This window comes from Seriola dumerili, unplaced genomic scaffold (genome assembly GCF_002260705.1).
Source record: "Seriola dumerili isolate Sdu_G_001 unplaced genomic scaffold, Sdu_1.0 BDQW01000192.1, whole genome shotgun sequence".
Classification (NCBI taxonomy): Eukaryota; Metazoa; Chordata; class Actinopteri; order Carangiformes; family Carangidae; genus Seriola; species Seriola dumerili.
In genome coordinates this window covers 885,139-906,946 of record NW_019174447.1, presented here as the reverse complement: position 1 = coordinate 906,946, position 21,808 = coordinate 885,139, and the positions used below count along the sequence as shown (strand labels likewise).

Below are 21,808 nucleotides of genomic sequence, written 5' to 3'. Positions count from 1 at the left end.
TACAGTATTTATAACTTGGGTGAAGTTTTTTCTCACAGTTTGGCCATGGTTTCATTTTGATAGTGTTGTCATGTCTGGACCATGTTTATCAGCATGATCCCATCTGTGACCGTGATCATGCCTGTTAGCATGATCTGTTAGCATCATCATGTCTATTACCATGATCATGTCTGTTAGCATGACTGTGAGCATTATCTGTTAGCATCATCATGTCTATTACCATGTTCATGTCTGTTAGCATGATCTGTTAGCATCATCATGTCTATTACCATGTTCATGTCTGTGAGCATGATCTGTTTAGCATCATCATGTCTATTACCATGATCATGTCTGTTTAGCAATGATCTGTGAGCATTATCTGTTAGCATCATCATGTCTCATTACCATGATCACGTCTGTTAGCATGATCTGTTAGCATCATCATGTCTATTACCATGATCATGTCTGTTAGCTGATGATCTCAGTGAGCATCTGTTAGCATCATCATGTCTCTATTACCATGTTCATGTCTGTTAGCATGATCTGTTAGCATCATCATGTCTATTACCATGATCAGCATCTGTTAGCAATCTGTTAGCATCATCATCTATTACCATGTTCATGTCTGTTAGCATGGTCATGCTCAACTTGTCATCAACTTATCATCACTTTTTTTCTTCTGTTGCTGTTCTTCTTGGCCTCCCCACCCCGGGCCCTGCCTCACGCTCTGTCTCTGTTTTGTCTCTGCAGCCGTCTACCAGAAGGCCAGACAGTGGCTGCTCGCTAACATCCCTTCAGTCCTGGTGTTCGGAGTCTGTATTGGTGTGTGCAGGTATTTATTTCCACTATTTATTATCGCGTAATTTGATGAGTTTTCGATATATTGATGTTGTCATTTGAAATCCTTGTATCTCTTTGGCCCGTAAAACCTCAAACTCAGCAGATTATAACAAAAAACACATTGTTATTAGGCTTTATACACGTTACACATCCAGAGTCCTAAGCAGCAGGACACACTCCACACTCAGTTATTCATGTATTCTGACATAATGATGATTGTACCTGAGTCTGTTAAACACAACACAGAGCTATCTATCAAATGTTCCCTGTTTCTTGTCCCACTCACTTCCACGGTTTCAGTTTAATTCATTCACTAAAAGAACATGAACAGTGTCCAGCTACCAAGCTCCAGATGATAAACCTCAGTTATCACCGTGTGCTCCCATCATCTAAGCTTTACGAGCAGTATCCAGTGATTGAGTTTGTCTTCAGACAGATGTAGCTCTTCAGTGGAGGCTGTTGGGGCAGACTGCATCTGCTGAGGAAGCCTGCAAACACCACTTTTAAAAAAAATGGTTTATCTGTTTTTGTTTATATTAATACTAGAACTGATAATCAGCCAGAGATAATGCAGTCACAAACAGGAATACATGTTCATTATTAACATGAGAAATGCTAGTTTATATAATGTTTTTTTTTTTTTTTTTTTGAGGAACCTCTGATTCATTTACCCCCACCCACCCCCCAACTTCTGAAACCCTCACTCTGTGTACAATAAACCTGCTTCATGTTGATGTTAGAGAAAGTGCTTTATATTTACTACAGTGTTTTGTGTTGTTAATGTTGCTGTTACTGACACAGGATCAAGGTTCAGAGTGATTGAAGCTGTTGATAGGTTTTGTGTCTGTGCTCCTTTTCCCTGCTCAGATCTGGCCCTGGTGTTCTCCATGCTGATGTTAACTGTCAGATTCTGTGTGCTGAGAAGCACCTGGACTGACTGCAGGCAGCTGATCACCGGCCTGTGGTGGGAAGCCTTTGCACTAACTCTTCAGGGATCTCGGTCTGGTTCAAGGGTCCCCCTCAGATCCCCGCACAAACCAGCAGTATCTGACTAAAAAGCAGTGGACACCAGTGGTCCGGACAAAGCCAGCAGTGACAGACTCTGCACTGAGGGGAAACAGTATTTTCTACAGATATGAAATAATAGAGTGAAATTTGTTACAAATGATGTTTATAATATCAAACAACAAGCAGTGCATTATGTTATTCAGCAGGACTGACTGTGCTCACTATTCATAATTCAGTTATCTGGACTTCATCAACCACCCAGGACTCAGAGACCAGAACAGAGGACCCTTCACTTCACCTGCTGGCTCACTTTGAGAGGGAAAGCTTTAGACCAGCAGGCCTTGTAAAAAGTTTTTAAGTAGCACTGAGTTCACTTTGTTCATGATGTCAGTCTGATATGTTTATTCCTGTGATTATAAGAGCACTTTCAACATATCTGTGTCAGAAACTACAGCTCTTATTTCAGTCTCTATTTACACCTGAGTTTATCAACTGTATCTGTTTCATTGAGCATATATATCATTTCTCATTACAGTATCAGTGCTGTATTATAGACCCTGGTTGAATCATATAGTCGTGTTCCCACTGTGTTTGTGTTGCTCTTCATTTTGGTCTCTGATGTCTTCCAGGCAGAGAGAGTCTCCAAATGATCCATAGAGATTTGTGTGTCAGTCTGTGGTGGTAACACATAAGACAGACTCCATACACTATAGTACAGGTGAACTCGTGTTTATTTGGGGGACTTAATGAGCATTAATTAGCCTCACAGCTACAAACAGACCACAACATGTGCTGGATGAAGGAGGGATGCAGGTCTTACCTGAACCCAGGTGAGCTCCATTAGCTCTACACAGAGTCGACTCACTCCACTGGGTGGTTGATACCAGTTCGTCTGAAAAGACCAAAACCGACAATGACTTTCTTCTACTTAACAAGGACTGTAGCCTGATACAGCTGGTTTCTGTGCCACTAACAAAAAAATGATAAATACAAAGAGCCACACTGCTGCACTGACTTCCTTCAGTTTATTCTGAACCAACTCAAACTATGCTCATTGTGTTTGTTTTGCTGATATGATCAGTGTTATGGCCTCCCTGACAAAATGAAAGGCTCAACTGGAGACCGGAACATTTAAAAGATGCCAAGACAGAGATGCCAAGAACAAAGAATTTATGTTATTTCAAACATAGCCAAAACATACTTCAAAAATACTAAAGAAATCAAAAAGCGTGGAGATCCCTGCCAAAAAGAACAAAAGAAAGGCAGGCCACTGAGCCAGCCACGCCACGGGCCGTCACACTCAGGTACTCCCCCCTCAAACTGCCTAATGCAAACTAAAACTAAAACAAAAAACGATACCTGGACTACCACTGATTTCCAACCCAGAAACTAAAACAACGAAACTCAACATTCTGAACCATGCTTGGAAGGAAGAACAACATGGGGGAGAGGAGTCCACCCCCGAGCAGAAACCCTCTCCGCTCCTCTGTCCCTCCTTTTATATCAGGATGCCGTGCGTAACAATCGGCTGATCGGTGGTCAGATGTTGCTGCAGCTGCACTGACACTTCTCTAGCTAAAAAATCTCTGAGGGTTTGATTTGCCTGAATCTGAATCTGTTTAAATAGATGCTCCAGATTTAGATCCAGCTGAGCTCGTTTGGTGTCTGTCATGAACACCACCACCAAATGAAGAGGTGTATGAAACAAAGGTCATTTCTGAAGATGCTTTTATATAAAAAAGGAGAAAAAACAAATGAACGGATCTTTAAAAAAAATCTTTTTTTAATCCCTTTTACAGAAATAATACAAAATATTTTCCAGACAAAAAGTGAAATCAAAAATCAAAATCTTTTCTTATATACTATGTAACATGTGTCTGACTCTTTGTGTAGCCTGTGTCTTTAAGATAAGGTGAATAAACCATTACAAACTAACAGTGCAGATGTCTCATGTAAAATACCCTCATAATAAATAACTTGTAAATACACAATAAAATTGCTCTGTACACACACTTGAGTCATGAGTCTGTTCTATATAAACTGGCTTCACAACGACCACGTTCAGGGAGGTGTGGAGTGGTTGTTTATGTTTTCAGGTTTATCGCTAGAAGACTGGATACAGAGGTCACCGCGGGTCAACAGTCTTTAAAATAGACCAGACATGAAAGCATCAGTTCATTAATGAATGGTTTTATGTTGTTTCTGTCCCTACTTCTCCCAGCTCCATTCATTCTTAGAGATGAGGATGAGATAAGAGATGTTCTTTCTCTTATGTCAAAGTGAAACTAAAGCAATAACAGTTGAGACAAAACAGTTGAACTAAAAGTAAAAAAGAACACAGTTCTCCTTTTATTCAGATGCAGGTGTATTCAGAGAAGTCATTACAGTCCGTCTGAACCTGTATCCGATCATCGATTCAGTAAGAACAAACAGAAAAATATTATATTATACATATAATATAAAGTACACGTGTGTTCATATTATTACTTTCAAACCTGAATGTAAAACTATAAATAAACTATAAATAAACAACAGAAACACCTTGGTGTTTACAGTTGTATCAGTGAACTTGTTTCAATCAGCTGGTTGCAGTTTTGAAGCGAGGCTTGCCTTTGGTTTACATTACATAACAGACAGCACCTTTAAAGAAGCTATAATCAATATTTTTATAATATATAACAACGTATCAATGACAATGTTCAGGAGTTAGTGGTAGTGGTGAAGCTCCAAGAATCATCAGCAGCGTCCCTCATCTTTAAGTGAGTCAGCTCAGTGTTTTGCTGTTTTACTGTTCCGCTTCACTCTCTCTGCTCTCATAGCTTCATCTTCAGCCGCAACATCTGTGTGAACATAGTGGAGCAATTAGCAGCTAAAGAGCCAGATGTTTCCTCAGGAGCTGGTGGGGACCAAACACATGATCAGTCAGTGTGTCTCAAGAAGTTGTTGTTGTTGCAGGTTTAACAAACAAACAACATCTCTCATTTTAAACTGTAATTATGCTGTGGTGTTTTCAAGCTGCCTTATTCTCTCAGACTGAATCTGAATTCAGTCCAGATGTGTGTGTCTGTTCACACGAAGAATGTGAGGAACGTTTCTTTCTGTTCTGTGTTGTTACAGTGCTTCAACTTTCACCCTATGGTTCACCCATCTTGAGACAGTACAGAGCACTGAAAGGAACCGTGGGCCAGTGTTACTGCGTATGTCAGTGCATTTACCAGAAATCACATGGTTTACATTACCAGTGACCACCTCACTGCCTGCTGTGGTCTTGTTTATTATTTACTATTTTCCAGGCAGTAACCTTTGTTCCTGATGATTATAGAATTATAGATGTACTGAAATCTGTACATGCATAGTCTATATTGATGATCTATTATATACTGTTGCATTTGTCTACCATTGCCCACATACAGACACCTCATACTGTCAGTGTCAAGAGCATAGACTGAGGAAAAAAACTGAAATTTTATCCATTCACATAAAAAAAAGTGAAGGGGTCTGAAGACTTTCTGAAGCCACGGTAGAAACACAGAAGACAGGATCACAGAGACTAGGCAGAGACGAGGAGGGAGTATAGAGTATAATCATTATGTAACGTGACCAGGATCATATTTCTGGAAGTCAGCAAACAGCAGGAATGCTATGAAGCAAGAACTCCATTCAGTCAGTGGTCACTAAACTGTGGCTGAGAGCTGACCAGGTTAGCATGGTGTTGTTGGTCCAAACACACACATACTGTACTTGTGTGTGGTTTTTCTGAAACATTGTCCCTGGTACTTTGTATTTTACTGACATAGCTGCCGGTTAAAGAGTTAACACTGAGACAAAGAGATAAATGTGTTCCAGGTGTGTACACGTGGATGAAAATATGAGCCCAGCAGTGACCAGTGAGCTGACTGGTTTCTTCCAGGTCTGTCTGTAAGGAGCCAGACCGACCTGCTGGAGCCAGTGCGCCAGAATACCTCAGAGCAGGCAGAGCCTCCATTAGTGCCTTATTACATCTCCTTTGCTTTGAATCAGGACCCACTGGTAAGATAATCATCACTGGGGTCAGAACAACTCATCCTCATAGATTCTAGACACAGTGAGCAGTTACTGGAATTCATGATGTGTGAAGGCAGACAACTCATGCATCTGACAAAGCGTCTACACCCTTGGTAAACTAGAATTACCACCTTGTGGTTGTCTGCCTCCACCACTCAGACTAGTTTCATATTACAGCCCTGTTTATCCAGAGTCATATAAAATATGAACCATTTGTGTGAAATTTTGTCATAATTGCCGTGTGAAGTCTTTAGTTATGGCTGAAAAGTGTTTTGTGAAGTCACACTGACCTTGACCTTTGACCTTTGACCACCAAAGTCTAACAAGTTCGTCCTTGAGTCCCAGTGAACTTTTGTGCCAAATTTGAAGAAATTCCCTCAAGGTGTTACTGAGATATCGTGTCCACAAGAATGGGACAGACGGACAGACATCCTGAAAACAGCATGACTCCGTCTCTGACTGTCGCCAGCCCGGCGGCAGAGAAAACCCCCCTCACCAACCTCACTCCACCCGTCGACACACTGGTCCTTCCCGACAGAGCAGCAGGACGAGGGCAGTGTTCCGTTCAGCACATCATACCAGTCTGTCTTGTTGGTGACTCCACAGCATTTGAACTGGGAAGAGAGAGAGTAGGGAAACACCACTCAGCTACCTGACTCACGTTCACACCACTGACCAGTCAGAATGAAAACAAGCTGCTGAGGGAGGGCACACACTGACATCACTTTATCAAGCAATCCTTATTGTAGCACTGTGTTTGAAGAGTTTTATTTGTACAATTTCTAATATGTAATGTGAAAAATTCTGCATAAAACACAATGTATTTGCAAACCATTCACTATGAATGATGAACCAAAAGTTCTGTAAGAGTCAACAGTCTACTTGTTTACTTGTCTTAACATTAGCGCGCTAGGCTAACTCGCTGGCGCTATGATAGTTAGCAAGCTTTTTGGTGAGTAATTTTTTTTTGCGAGTAATATTTTTGGTGAAATATACTTTCATTTAATTTTTTTTTTTTTTTACAGTGTACTACATTTCACCTTCTACATTATTAAAATGTTTGATTTGACGCCTGGATTATTCATATGGGAAAACAGAGGGTGAACTTTATCAAAAGAGTAATACCCAAGGAGGATTTGTGCCAAGTTTAGCATTTGTATCCACATTCGAAAGATTTCCCTTAAATATTCAGTTATCTGCTGCACTATTAAAGGTGGAGCAACTTATGACAATCTCCACCTCCAGTCATACCATGTGTATATCCTTTATTCTGCACCTGGCTGTCCTGGAGTCATGCCACACGAGAAACTGTGCACTCACCATTTTCTGGACATTGTCCCAGGATTTCTTCAGTCCAGGTTCTGTCTCATAAATCTTCATGCCTTCCTTTAATTCATCTTGTGCTTTGGAATCCAACTGAAAAATAGAGAGAGAGAGAAGGAAAGATACAGTCATTCATCCACCAGCCTATCCTGACAGGGGGTGGGGATGAGGCAGTGTACACCTGTACAGGTCACAGGGTTTGCACACACAGATTAACCTGCATGTGTTTGGGTTGTGGGAGGGGCTAACCCTAACACCCTGATAACTCATTAACATATAATGACTTTCATATTTATAAGTGGAAACATCCACTACAGTAGGAAGGAACAGTATGAACCCTCTGAATGAATGTTACTGTGATCTGATCTTCATCTTCATTGAACACAGTCATTAAACCTTCACAGCTCTGGTGGAAACAGTCAGTGAACCTCGGATTTAATAACTGGTTGAACCTCCTCTGAAACCAGCTGTTCAGTAGCTGTGGATCAGTGATCAGAGTGATCACACTCCACGGCTAACTCCTTACTCCAGTTAGCAGCTTCTGTTCATGTCCACAGTCGAGGGCTTCACACACCTTTTCACCTGCACTGTGAATGTTTGATCATGTTTTCAATATGGACCAGGACAATGTAATGATTTGAACTGACACAGAAGTAAATTTAATATATGTATATATAGAAATAAATAGAAATTATATATAGAACCTATCAGCAATCGGAACAGTTTCATATATTGACATATATGTCTAGCCTATATAAATATGTATGTTTATGTATATAAGCTTATATTGTAGACATATGTAAATATATATCCATCCCAAAGCCTGTCAGTATATGTTGATATCATATACAGTAGAGTCCAAGAGTCTGAGACCACTTTCCAGGGCAACAGGGCATTTTGGCCTTGTTGATGGCAGAGGTCAGAGGAGAACGGCCAGACTGGTTCGAGCTGATAGAAAGGCAACAGTAACTCAAATAACCAGTCGTTACAACCGAGGTATGCAGAAGAGCATCTCTGAACGCACAACACGTGAAACCTTGAAGCAGATGGGCTACAGCAGCAGAGGACCACACCGGGGGCCACTCCTGTCAGCTGAGAACAGGAAACTGAGGCTACAATCCGCCCCGGCTCACCAAAACTGGACAATAGAAGATTGGAAAAACGGTGCCTGGTCTGATGAGTCTCGATTTCTGCTGCGACATTCGGATGACAGAGTCAGAAATTGGCAAAAACAACATGAAAGCGTGGATGCATCCTGCCTTGTATCTACGGTTCAGGCTGCTGGTGGTGTAATGGTGTGGGGGGATATTTTCTTGGCACATTTTAGGCCCTTTAGTACCAGTTGAGCATTGTGTGAATGCCACAGCCTGCCTGAGTATTGTTGCTGACTATGACATCCCTTCATGACCACAGTGCACCCATCTTCTGATGGCTACTTCCAGCAGGATAACGCGCCATGTCACACAGCTCAAATCATCTCAATCAATGGTTTCTTCAACATGACGATGAGTTCTCTGAACTCAAATGTCCTCCACAGTCACCAGATCTCAATCCAATAAAGCACCTTTGGGATGTGGTGGAACAGGAGATTCGCATCATGGACGTGCAGCCGACAAATCTGCAGCAGTTGTGTGATGCTATCATGTCAATGTGGACCGAAACATCTGAGGAATGTTTCCAGCACCTAGCAAGGTGTAATTTACCTAATCATGTCATATAATACATTTCTGTATGGTGAGAGTCAGTTTTTATGTCTTATTTTCTTATTTATTTTAATCTCACTCTCTTCATTATCTGTTCTGTTTGACTGTTACAGACCGGAGCGAGCGCTGAGGTTAAGGATGTTTCCGTGACATTGGTGTGGACATTGCGATGGAACGTGTGACAATATAAAACCCTGAAGCCTTGAACCTGAACCTTGTAGACCTTAAACTCACCTTGTCGTGAAAGATGTGTATGACCAACACCAGAGTGACCTCTGTCAGGACCAGGAGCAGGAGGATCACAAAGAACTGGGCAGGGCAGAGAAAAGCAGATGGATCATCATTACAAGCTCTGAACATGAACCGCAGCACGTCCACTTCATGTCTGACTACCTTCTCCACCTTCACCTCATCCCCTCACTTCCTGCCAGTTCTCTACTGTTGACCAAAGCCACAAAATGGCCAAAAAAATATTTCCAAAAAATGAAGAATATGTGCAGCTTCTCATCATGTAGACCTCTCACCATGACCAACAGGCAGCGCTGCTCCTTCAGGGCTCCCAGGCAGCCCAGGAAGCCCGTCACCATGGTGATGCCACCAGCCACCAGCAGCAGGTTGGCAGCCGAGAGGGAGGGAAAGGACAGGGGAAGAGAGGAGAACTCTGCCTGTGTGAAGGACAGCCAGACTCCGACGCCGAAGAGACCGCATCCTCCGAGCTGTTCAGGAAGAGTCCCAGCGTAGCGTTAATCACACGTGTACGTCCTGTAATGATGTGTCTGATAGAGATCAATACTGGAGCAGATACTGACCCAGAAGATGAGGTTGAAGACAAACATCAAATATTTGACACAGCACAGACAACTCCGAGACACTGACATCCTGCAACAGAAGAGATTCAACGGTGATTCATGTGGTGGCGGTGGTTAAACAGAGAATGTACAGTGTGTTGAGTTTGTGAGAGGGCTGGTGTGTGGAGATGAGGACTTTATTCAGAATTTGTCCCTGAGCGTTTTACAGTCAGAACAACATCCATGCTGTGCTGGGGTGGAGAGAGTGGAGTCACATGTAGGTTTGTTGGCTGCTGCCAGGATGAACACACACGCTTCACTAACTCGCACTGAACCTGAGGACCTCTCTGCACGGAGGCCTGTAGGTTTTTACGTCTCATGTTAGGAGGTGGTTAGTCCTCCTCCTCTGTGGATGGGAGGGAAATTACACTGACTAACTCTGTCGCTGTATGTGGTCATGTGACTGTTGTTTTAATTTGAATCCAGATTTCATCTCATACAGCAGCTTGAGTTTTCAGCCACTGTGTCATGGTGTCGATGCTGTTTTGATACCACGTAATGAGTGTGTAGGCACGTTAATGTGTGTGGGTGAAGTCTGATTTGTCTCTGACTGAGTGGCCCTCACGCACCACTGACCCCACACAGGAAGTCAAACTGCTGACAGGAAGGAAGCTCCCTCCCCTGCTCACTAGACCTAATTATACTGCTGAAGGCATTTCCCATGACCACAGCAATCCTGTGACTCACAGGAGAACCAAGACCTTATACCAGGGACCAGGATCCAGATCAGAACCAGTGGAGTCTCACCCCTCATCTCTGGTCCATAGAGGCCACTCTTACTGAACGGTGTGACTGACAGCTAGAAACATGACACTCTCATGTTAGAGACAGACTGACTGACAGTTAGCTTACTGTCCAACACTGATCTTATCATGCTACTGATGTGGCGCAAGATTTCAAGTACTGTCAACCAAGGTTCGAACTAGAGGGGCCAGTGGGAGCCAGTGGGAGCCAGTGGGAGCCAGTGGGAGCCATGGAGACGTGGACTCCCCTGAAATTTGTGATTGTGAAACTTGGGGGGTGGGGGTCCTCTAAAAATATCAACAATGTTTTTTTGCCATGTATTTTCTATTTTTTTGTATCTTCATGCATGACAGCAATTTATCACTATTGCACTTTGATAAAGACTCTATCCCTTGTAGGCAGCCTATACACACACACATATATATATACATATCAGATGTGCTGGCATAAAGCAAGTCGACTGTATGCCCTTCAGCTGTGAATGTATCTCTGCAAGAGTCATGTAAGTCCTCCAGGCCATGGTATAGTTCGCACACTACTGTCAACATGAAAATCTAATATGATAGTGAGACCTGCAGTAATTAATGGAACATAAAACAGATGTCATTAGTGTGTTTTAATGAATGGATTTGATTCCTCTGACCCACATATGCCTGTACTGTATCTTTCAGACTGAGGGTGACACAGGATTTATCTTTCATTAGATTTATTGCATTTGAATTACTATAAACAAAAGTAGTGAATTTATGATTCCACTTTTGGATCATTAATCTTTTGTATTTTGCATGTTTACTGCTTCCTCCTCAGTGTTTTAGAACCAGCGTTTGGTTTCCAAGTGTCTGCCCTGATGTTTCAGACAGTTATATTTATTTTTTCTGATGTGTCCACTGTGGTCTATTAGTGTAAACTGAAAATAGACCCAGGATCAGGTGGAGGCGAAGATAATGATGATAAATAATAATTCACAATATGAGTTGACAAAAACAATCTCAGCCCAAGATCTACTTACTCGCTTGTACTGGAGCTTTCTACCATATCACCTGGTCCTCATCAGCAGATTATTTTGCCAATTTCCCATGGTGTTTTAGCAGTGGAGTACTAAGCTCAACCTACACGCAAGTTTTCTGACACATTTGAACATCTCGACTCTTGTAAGGAAAACCTACTTCCTGTTGTCAGTCCAAAGAGAAGTGGTCATCAGAGCTGACAGTGGGTGGCCGGGGCCCTCCATTTATAGACACAACATGAAAACGCCTGAACACACTAGAAACTTTATGCGATGAGATGCATGTTGCAAACAGTGAGTTTGACAGCAGAGTTTCTCTATGCATGACTGTAAATGATGGAAACATTGTGATGAGGTCTGTGTCTGAAAACAGTCGACCTGTCCTGTCAGTCTTTAACCAGGGGACAGCAACAAAAAGCTGAAGAGTCAATCACTGGTTTATAAACTTTACCAACTTTCATTTCAGATGTTATTATTACTATTATTATTTTTTGTTGAGATGCTGCGGCTTCCTCTCACAGTGCAGTCTTCTGCCCTTTAACGCACTGCTGGTACTCATGGCAGTAAAAACTAAAGACACAACCGTGACAGCCTGATGAGATCTGCAGATGGTTGACACAGAGGAGCCATAGCTCATTCTGAATGCATGTAAACTGAGCACCAGCATACACAGTGATTATCAGAATGAGACATGTATTCAGTTAAACAGGCTGAGTCTGTGAGTTACAACTGAACTTTACCTGAGGGAGAGTTCAGGTCTTTCAGATCTGGTCTTTGTCTCGATCCACTTCGTAACTCCTGGATTTGGTCTTAGGTTAGTTTTCCTCCTCAGATCCTCTTTGGACTGGTCCCTGAACCAGCCAGGCCTTTCAAGCAGTTTTTCTTTCTTCTCCTCCTCTGTGTTAAGCTTCACTCGTCAGGTAACTTGTCTTATTCCCAGAATGTAAACCTTATTCTGACTATGTAATTTTACTCTTCGTTTTGTTCCCTTTTGTTAACAGAACTCTCTCTCTCTCTCTCTCTCTCTCTCTCTCTCTCTTCAACTATTTCCAGATGTGTGTGTTGTTGCCCGTCCCTCTCTGTGTTCCTCCCCTTCCTGTCACTTGTCCCTCCTCCAGCCCACAGCCTCTTAAACTTTTTTCTCTTTGTTCCAGAAACCCTGGGTCTCTCTCCCGCTCTCTCTGTCATGCACACACTCACACAGCTGCACACACAGACGTGCACACTTCCTTTCCTGACCTAATGGTGGATTCACTTCACATTACTGCTGACCATTTCCACAGCACACTGTTGTTGTTCAGTTTTAAATGTTTTATTGATTTTTACTCATTTCATTGGAAATATTGACTTATTTCAAATAAAACCTTAAAAGTGAACAAAGTAATTGCTTTTATTATTGTCAATGTTATGTTATGTTATGTTATGTTATGTTATGTTATGTTATGTTATGTTATGTTATGTTATGTTATGTTATTACAATATGTATGGTTTCTTTTGTTGTATTGTTATGCTATGCTTTGTTATGTTAAGTAATGTTATAGATAGATAGATAGATAGATAGATAGATAGATAGATAGATAGATAGATAGATAGATAGATAGATAGATAGATAGATAGATAGATAGATAGCCTTGATGGCAGTGGGAACAAGTCTCCCAGTAACACGCGTGCACTCCTGTCTCCTGGCGCGCGGTAAGTGAAGACTTAACGGCTCATGATGCGATGATGCGACGAGCGCGCGTGAAGCGTGGAGCCAGCATCTTCATTCCATCTCTCTTCACCACAATGCGATCGCGAAATGCTCTTTACCGAAGTCGCAGCATGCGTCCATCAGATCCGAACCGCCGAAATTCTTTACGCTGTACACATAAATGGGTTGTAGTAGTATTTGTTCCTCCATCTTACATTGCATGCATCTCTCCACAACAGTCCTGAGTGAGTCCAGACTCCTGCCAAGCACAGACCCAGCCTTTCTGACCAGCTCGTCCAGTCTCTTTGTGTTCATGTTTGACATGCTGCTGCCACAGCAGACTGCAGCATGAAAGAGTACACTGGCCACCACTGACTGATAAAACATGTGCAGCATTTCACTGCAGACGTCAAAGGACCTGAGCCTCCTGAGGAAAAAGAGCCGGCTCTGCCCCTTCAGGTAGATGGCATCAGTGTTCAGGGACCAGTCCAGTTTACTGTCCAGGTGCACACCTAGGTATTTATTAAGTGTGTACCACCTCGATGTCCTTCCCCCATGTTCTGTCCTGTTCTGTTCTGTTCTGTTCTGTTCTGTTCTGTTCTGTTCTGTTCTGTTCTGTTCTGTTCTGTTCTGTTCTGTTCTGTTCTGTTCTGTTCTGTTATTGGTCACATGTTCCTGAGTCACTATGTTTAGTTAGGCACACTGACCTTTGGTGCACTGACCCCTGTTTAACTGTGATGAAGTGATGAAGCTTGATGATACAACCCCTCCTCCCAAACCACCACAACTACTTACTGCTACACTCTATTTTCTACTTTTGCTCTCTCTATAGGAGACATGAATGAAGGAGTCATAACGCATTCGCATACGTCAATATCAGTTTTGCACTTTTTTAATGAGTTTGTTCATTTTACATCAGGACTTCATCTCTCTGTGACAGTAGACGCTTTTAATGGGATGATAACCATGACAATAAAAGCAAAATACATGATCAGAATCTTCTGCTTCCTTTTCAGCAGTAACATTATTACATGTACAAAACTAAATTCTGAGATTCAGATTCAACATCAAACAAACATTTGTGCACAATGTGTCACACATCATCTGCATTGAGTCAGACTCAGTGTCTTTAGTTCAGCTTATATTAGCTTATATTACACTGTTAGGTCAGTAATGTACTGTCATTGTGTATGTACTGTATCTAAACTCTAATGTGTTTGCATTTATATAAAAACATTCTGTGTAAAACATCTACAGAGCAACTCAACACTTTAGCTTCAATATGCTCACTTCACAAAATACACTGAAATCCAACATCATAACATCTGCCACGGTGGGCCTTTGAATTATGGGTGACGATGTTAAAAAGCTGAATCTGTATATCTGTGGTGGTCAGGAGAATGACGAGGGCTGGTTTCTGTTTTTACATGTTTTCATAGAGGGGCGTGGCCTAAACTGGGTGACATCACTGAAAAGATTTCCATATGTCTTTGGGTGTGAAGGACATAGTCGCTGAATTTCATTGACAGAAAGGCAAAGAAATGTCGTTGCAATGGACACAACAAGTAACTGTACATATGATTTATTAACTACACACATTAATCATAAGGTCTAAGTAAGCTGGATGAGAGTGTCAGTAACAGTATTCATGTTTCTCTTGTTCATGGTTTGTCCCTCAGCAGAAACTGGGTGGAGATTTTCTTTGTGTCCGGTCAAACCCTTGTACAGAGCAGGTACAGCGTGAGTCAGTACTAAGACCTGTGTCTCTACTCGCTGGACGTGTCCGTCTCTGTTTGTGGGCTGAAGGAGTACTCGGCTTTGTGATGCATGATCAGCTTGTTGTTGACAAAGTAAAAACTATCCGAGCGTGTCTCAAACGGGTTGGCGATCATCTCCTCCACTGGACACAGCAAGAGAGAGAGAAGGTCGGCAGGAGGTCGTTGTGGTAAGATGGAAGACACAATACTGATTCTACACTAAAACAGCTGCACTTTAATACACAAGCTGTGTCCCAATTCAGGGGTCTCATCCTTCAGTGGCTGCATCTGCATCACAGCGGCATGACTAGACTGTCCCATTTCAAAGGCTCCTTCAAATGGCCCGAGGAATGCGTCCTCCTTTTCCTGGGCCAAGACGGATCCAATGGGTGGATCCTTCATGGCTCAACCTATCCCAAGATTCATTGCACAATGGTAATGAAAGCAAACGACACTGACAGAGAGCCTGAGGATTACATTGTTAAATGTAAGTATTGGTTTTCAGCTCAGTTCAACAGCTAACTGTACAACTGTTAAAACCATTGGCCCTAAAACCTCAAGTTTTTGTGAAAAAAAAGTTACATGGTGTCAAGGTTGCTAGGCAACAGGAGCCCCGCTTTGCGACGCAACGGTAATGGCAGGAGCAGCTGGTGACGCACAGAGGAAATCCTCAGTAGACCAGACCGTTACGGTCGATCGCTTTGGCCTTCACAGTCTACCGTGGTTATTAAAGACCACACTTTTGTAGACCACGTCCTCTGAAGGATGCGGCCCCTGAATTGAGACACAGCAACAGTTTTTATCATCATTCAGACAATGGAACATCATGAGGCCTTTATTCTGACAATCACTAGTTCCACTTCCTGTCAGTACTTACATTGATATATATGATTATCATATGATTTTAAGATTTTGGTGCTTTTAACATCATTTCTCTGTTGAGGGGGTGAGAACAAACTAAAAATGAATAATGTTGGTTTCCCCCTCCCATCACCATTAATACTTCTAGAGAGCGCTGCTTTGCATATAAACAAGGTTTTCATGTTTACCTGCATTATGGTGGAAATGGTTTGTGTGTGTCTGTTAGTGTAGTAGTGTGAGTCATACCTGTGTCTGGATCCAGGTCAGGTAAGCAGTAGATGTGCTCACAGGTGTTCCTGCTGTGTGGGATGCAGAAGCCGATCTCAAAGTCAAAGGTCTTGAGCAGGAGGTTTCTGAAGAAGTGTCTCTCGATCAGACGGAAGCGGTTCAGAGCCCTGCTGCCCACTGTGAACTCCAACCTGAGAGACAGGCAACCGGCCAATCAGCTCTGAGTAACAACACCTGCACTGGGTTCAAACATGCTTCACAGTCATAACAACTAATGTTAATCATGTGTGCCACAGTGACTTTGAATAAATTTTAGGTTGAAGCAGGAGTGAAGATTTCCTCCTGCAGCTCAGTCTTCTAGAAATCACGTTTCTATACAACAGCAAATCAGTTTTATATGAAATATAATCTCAGAGACCAGGTTCACATCCAGAGACCAGGTTAACATCCAGAGACCAGGTTCACATCCAGAGGCCTGTCTGTCAACAGCTGTCAACAAAAGCTCTTTGATTAAGGTCAGTGAAAGATGGAGGTTTGGGTTGAATGTAAATAAACAGGTTGTGAACCTTTTCTGTATTAAATCAAACCAGGATCTTTAACCTGAACCAGCAGCTGTGAGAGTCTGAACAGAACCATAACCCAGTTTGTCAGTTTCTGACAGTTTCTATTACATCAGTACTCAGTTATATTACTCAATAACAACTCAGTAGTTATTACTATATTGTTGCATGAGTACTTATTACATGTGTACTAAACTTTGATTTTTGTGTCAGAAGACCTGAAGTAAGAGCTAAAATGTAAATGTAAGTAGTTGCTGTGGATATGTCTCTGGATCAGGTAACATGTGTGGTGTGTACAAACCGGTCTCACAACAGTTTTTGTTCAGGTAAACAAGAGGTTCGAATCTATTGATTTTGTGTACATCAACACAAATTGTCTGGTTTTATCCAGACAGTCGGCACAACTTAGTTTGTGGAAATATAAATATATTTAATGTTAGAATTCCTGTTCATTTTTAGTGACACAAAAATATCAAATTTGCTCATTTGAGTGAGTACAGCCTGATTCAACTTTTTCCTGGTAATGTTTAGGCACTGACAGGTGCATTACATCATAACGTAATATCAGGTTAGGGAAAGGTAGTGTTCACACTGACTTCAGACGCAACATGTTTATGTATATTTAACATATAATATTTAACATACGTTTCCATTTCATGTTGATTGACATGGACAACATGGACAATTCATGTTCAGGTAAAGAAAATCAATAGATTAAATTAGATGAGTCTGTTTCTTCTTGAGATTTTCCATCACCAACAACATCTGGGGATGTAAAGGATGGTTCCTGCATTCACACGGTCAGTCACAGCAGTTCATCCAACAGAATAAAATATGTTGGACTTACGTGGCTCCTATCTCCCTGAGGGTCAGGAAGGCAGGGGAGAAGTAGTACCTGATGAATCTGCTTGTATCAAGTTCAATGACATCTTGAATTTCTGGAGAAAAGAAAAAGAAAAAGAAGAAAAGAGGCAATGACAAAGATGATTATGACCATGATGCTCCATGTAAGCTGTCATACAAGCATTGTAGAGTTCGTAGTCCTGCAACATTCAGCAGCTGTCTTACGTCTACACAGAACTGCTACTGGTTCCCACTGAGCTTCAGTGTTGAGTTTGCGCTGTAGATAAAGATGGCTGAAGTCATGTTTGAACCCTCCTGCAGCAACAGACCCACACTGACTCCGCTCTCCGTGAATATCACACAAAACACTGCAGAACAACATTAAAACATTACAGGAACCATTGATGAACCATCTACTGAGGAGAGGTCAGAGGTCACACATCATGAGAACAGGCTCATCTCTGACAGTGACAACAGCTAGAGATTCGCTGTCCAAGGAAGCCAAACTTCTACTGTACCTACTTGGCTCCACAGCAGTAAACATTACTGTACTACTGACTGACAAAACCATCGACCACCCATGCTGTGACAGAAACATCTCCATGCAGGTACATTTCCATCACAGTTTATGAATATTTATAATCCCCAGAGGACGATTTCTAATGATGACTCTCTGACCTTTGCTTTAACAGATCTGTTCCATGAGAAATGATCTTCAATGCTAGTGACTGGATTTTGATGAATATTGTAATTAATATTTATTGTCCCAGGAGAATTAATCACAGTGTATTTTGTGAACCTCTGACCTTATGTGTATCAACACCTACTGAATGAAATATGAACATTTTACACAAGATATTGTTCCTCGTAATCAGTGTATGAGTTGTCATCAGCTCTTTTTACTTAAAGGCTAGAGTCACACGTTGTCCAGTCCATGTGGAAACAATACTCACATTGTCCTGTGTAAAGATGGATGTTAAAGTTCAGCCTCAGATAATATGACATTCCAGTGAATAGAGCTAATCAGGTTGTTATCCGAGTATCACAGACTTTAGCAGCCTCTGTTGTTCACACCTGGGCTGTAATGACTAATGCAGCCACTAGGGGTCACTATCAGAGCTTCTTTCTACATTCTCCATTTGCACAAATGTGAGAAGAAAAAGATGAAAACTACCTGTTGGACGGTGTTTCTTGATGTCCAGGATGACTGCTCCACTGCTCAGGTCCCTGATCTTGAAGCGGGAGAAGTTCACGTTGTAGATGTTGTCCTCTGGAGAACACAGGTACTCTGCCACACATCCAACCAACAACAGCTGAAAATTCACCTCTTCACAATTGATGTATACTTTATATTGCATTGAATTAAAGAAACTGCACAGGTGAGATTATCTTCTAGTATCCCATAATTCACAGTAATGATGATAATGTAAATGTGAATGTGAATGTAAATGAATAATGTAAATGTAAATGTAAATGTATATGTATATGTATATGTATATGTATATGTAAAATGTGAATGTGAATGTGAATGTGAATGTGAATGTGAATGTAACGTGAATGTTAATGTGAATATAAGGATACTGAGAGAAGAAGAAGAGCAGGCTGTTGTTACCTTGAGTATGGTTAAATACAGAGGAAGAACACCTGATGTCAGAGATGATTCACCCTGACAGAGAATCCCACAACACAAAAAACCACTAGTTTTATGAGGACAAGTGTCAAGAATGAAACATAGAACGCATCACAAACACACCACTGAGACCGCTTGACTTTGAAATGAGCTTGTGGACGACATGGCTACAGGATCAGGAGATCTGAACGGTTTCTGCTAACAAAGGTCTCTCCTGTGGTCAAGTCCTCTTCAGGTGTTGTACCATTCTGTGCAGTGGTGGTTCTAGGGTCAGTGGAGACTTGTGGCTCAGCTTTGAATTATGATCAATACAATACAATACCACCAGCACCATTAAAAAAAAAACCCACCACAGCACACATTAGAATGAATTAAAAAACACAACAAAAATTCTAGTTCAGAATAAACACTCAAGCCAGTGTTTGAAATCAGAGCTAATGAGTAAATGTTCATCATTAGCTGCCACTGAAGGAGTTAACTGGGTGAGGTAACATCAAGTACACAGGGTTAGTGCAGATTTCAAGACTTTAGCCATGTCTGAAACACATTTCTTACATCTAAGACAGAAACCCTGAAGTTCTTGAACTCATCATGAGCTGTCACAGACTCTACAACAGTTTTCAACATGCTGGATTTTCTCCTGCCATTCATTTGCCCAGGTTGGAAAAGACCCCAGATAAGAGGTCAGAACGGTCATTTCATTCAAAAGAAAAACCTATGTTGGCCTACAGAGCCACAGCCCTGACCCACAGGAGCTCAGCAGCACAGCTGACACCTGTCCTGATTTCCCTACCCACCTCCAAACACAGAGACAAGATCTTAAAGCTTTCAGGGAGCAGGAAACACCAGGAGAAAGGTTTGCACTGTCAAATGTAACTGTACCAAAACTCTGTCCTCACTTCACTGAGGACGACACAGAGGGCCCGTATACTCATATGATGTAGACACACCAGGGAGACAGCTCCTGGTCACACCTGAGGCACACCTGAGAGAGAGGCCAGAGCCTGCTGTATCCCCTAACACAAGTGACAAGGTCAGAGAGTCCAGTCCAGACAGACTGAGCATGTGAGAAGGAAACAGACTGTGATAACAACGAGAGAAAACCTTTGTAATAGTAAAAAGATGATTCATGTGTTTAACTTGGTAGATATGTTACATATAAGCTACGGTGAGTTCATGTTAGTAGCAACAGGGTCATACGTTAGTGTTGTGGCTCTTCACTGGTGAGAGGTTTCAAACAGCCAGAGTTTACAGTCTATATCTATGAATCTATAATTGTGTTAAAACAGCAAACCTATCAGTGAACAGGGAGAGCAGCTCTCCACTGTTTTGGGCTTTATGTCAGTGTCCAGACCAAAAGCAGCTAAAGGACTCTGAGACTGAGAGAAACCAGATTCTCTGGTCTGATGAGATCAGGACTGAACTGTTTCCTCCAGACATGATGCTGAGAGCTGATCATCCTTCTGGAAGTTTCTCCATCTCCACACAGGAGCTCTGGAGCTCAGAGAGATCATCAGGTTCTTGGTCTCCTCTCTTCTCCCTGATGTCTCAGTTAGTCCAGGTCCAGCTCTAGAGGAGTCCTGTTGGTTCCAGACTTCTTCATGTCAGAATGAGGGAGACCGCTGTTCTTCTGAGGAACCTTCAGTGCAGCAGAAATGTTTCTGAGCCTGGACACAGTCCTGTCTCTGAGCTCTGCAGCAGCTCCTTCCTCCTCAGGGTTTCTGCTCTGATCTGTTTGTCAGCTGTGAGGCCTGATATAGACAGGTGTGTGTCTTTTACACATCATGTCCAATCAGCTGAGTTCACCACAGGTGGACTCCAGTCAAGGTGGAGAAACATCTCAGAGATGATGCAGAGAAATGGAGGAACCTGAGCTACATTAACAGAGTCACAGTAAAGTGTCTGAATACTTATGTCAATGTGATATTTCAGTTTTTTCTTTTTAATACATTTGCAAAAAAAAATCTAAAATTCAGTTTTCACTTTGTCATTATTGGGTTTGTGTGGGTTTGTTCTTATATCTATCTATCTGATGTTTCACACGCTGAGAAATGTGTCATGAGGAACTGGTTGTATAAAGCTGACTCACCCTTAGTGTAACTGTTCAGCCATAAGACATGTTGCGGGGTTACTGGTTCACCTGGTGTCCATTCATCCACCACCTCCCCTTCCTCTGCTTCACCCAGTGCGGCCCCCCCTGAAATAAACCCGTTCCAATCCTCCATGCCTCCATCGACCACCATATCTTCATCCGTCTCCCCTCCCTCCTCCTGCTGCTCTTCACTTTCCCCATTCTGTATCTGGCACTCCTCGCCATTTCCTGTCGTGGTTTCTTCCTGGCTCTCCATCTGGCATTACCAACTCCTGCTTCTGTCAGGCAAATATTCTGATTGAATCAGGCTCAATTTGTTAAAAGTGTCTGTTTGCAAAGTGTGGGACTGCGACTGCAGAGGATATAATCCACAGATCAGCTCTTACACTGAGGCGGCTGGTGTCTAAACTGATTATGTCAGTCTGGATTTGGCAATCTGAGTCAATCCCTCATTAAACATGGACACAGGCCATGGCAGCAGCTGATGGCCGAAGAGCCATGAGCACATGCGAGACACTTTGTCAATGTGCACTTTTCTACTCTGCTCCATAATAACAATCATTAGAGTGTGACGAAAATGAAACAATGCACAAACAGTCTGACAAAACACATCTACACAATCATTTTTAAATGTCTTATTTCTACCTTTATT

General features: G+C 42.1%; 2 protein-coding genes across 2 annotated transcripts in view; both read right to left on the bottom strand.

Moving 5' to 3' along the window:
* Positions 1 to 12,527, bottom strand: part of LOC111227945 (tetraspanin-4-like) — a 16,375-nt gene extending 3,848 nt beyond the window's left edge. Inside the window, exons 1-6 of the mRNA XM_022753696.1 lie at positions 12,236 to 12,527; positions 9,707 to 9,776; positions 9,422 to 9,613; positions 9,132 to 9,206; positions 7,192 to 7,287; positions 6,372 to 6,485 (exon numbers count right to left, since the gene is read on the bottom strand). Coding sequence (XP_022609417.1) covers positions 6,372 to 6,485; positions 7,192 to 7,287; positions 9,132 to 9,206; positions 9,422 to 9,613; positions 9,707 to 9,775 — 546 coding nt within the window. The 5' untranslated portion in view covers position 9,776; positions 12,236 to 12,527. The remainder of the gene's footprint in view (positions 1 to 6,371; positions 6,486 to 7,191; positions 7,288 to 9,131; positions 9,207 to 9,421; positions 9,614 to 9,706; positions 9,777 to 12,235) is intronic.
* A 1,551-nt stretch (positions 12,528 to 14,078) lies between these two features.
* LOC111227962 (protein unc-119 homolog A-like) lies at positions 14,079 to 21,499 on the bottom strand. The gene is made up of 5 exons (XM_022753716.1): positions 21,154 to 21,499; positions 18,609 to 18,722; positions 17,439 to 17,529; positions 16,050 to 16,222; positions 14,079 to 15,085 (listed from the first exon to the last, which is right to left on the bottom strand). Exons 1-5 carry the CDS (start codon positions 21,410 to 21,412, stop codon positions 14,952 to 14,954), a joined length of 771 nt encoding a protein of 256 aa, XP_022609437.1. The 5' UTR covers positions 21,413 to 21,499; the 3' UTR covers positions 14,079 to 14,951.
* Between the last annotated feature and the right edge of the window lie 309 nt (positions 21,500 to 21,808).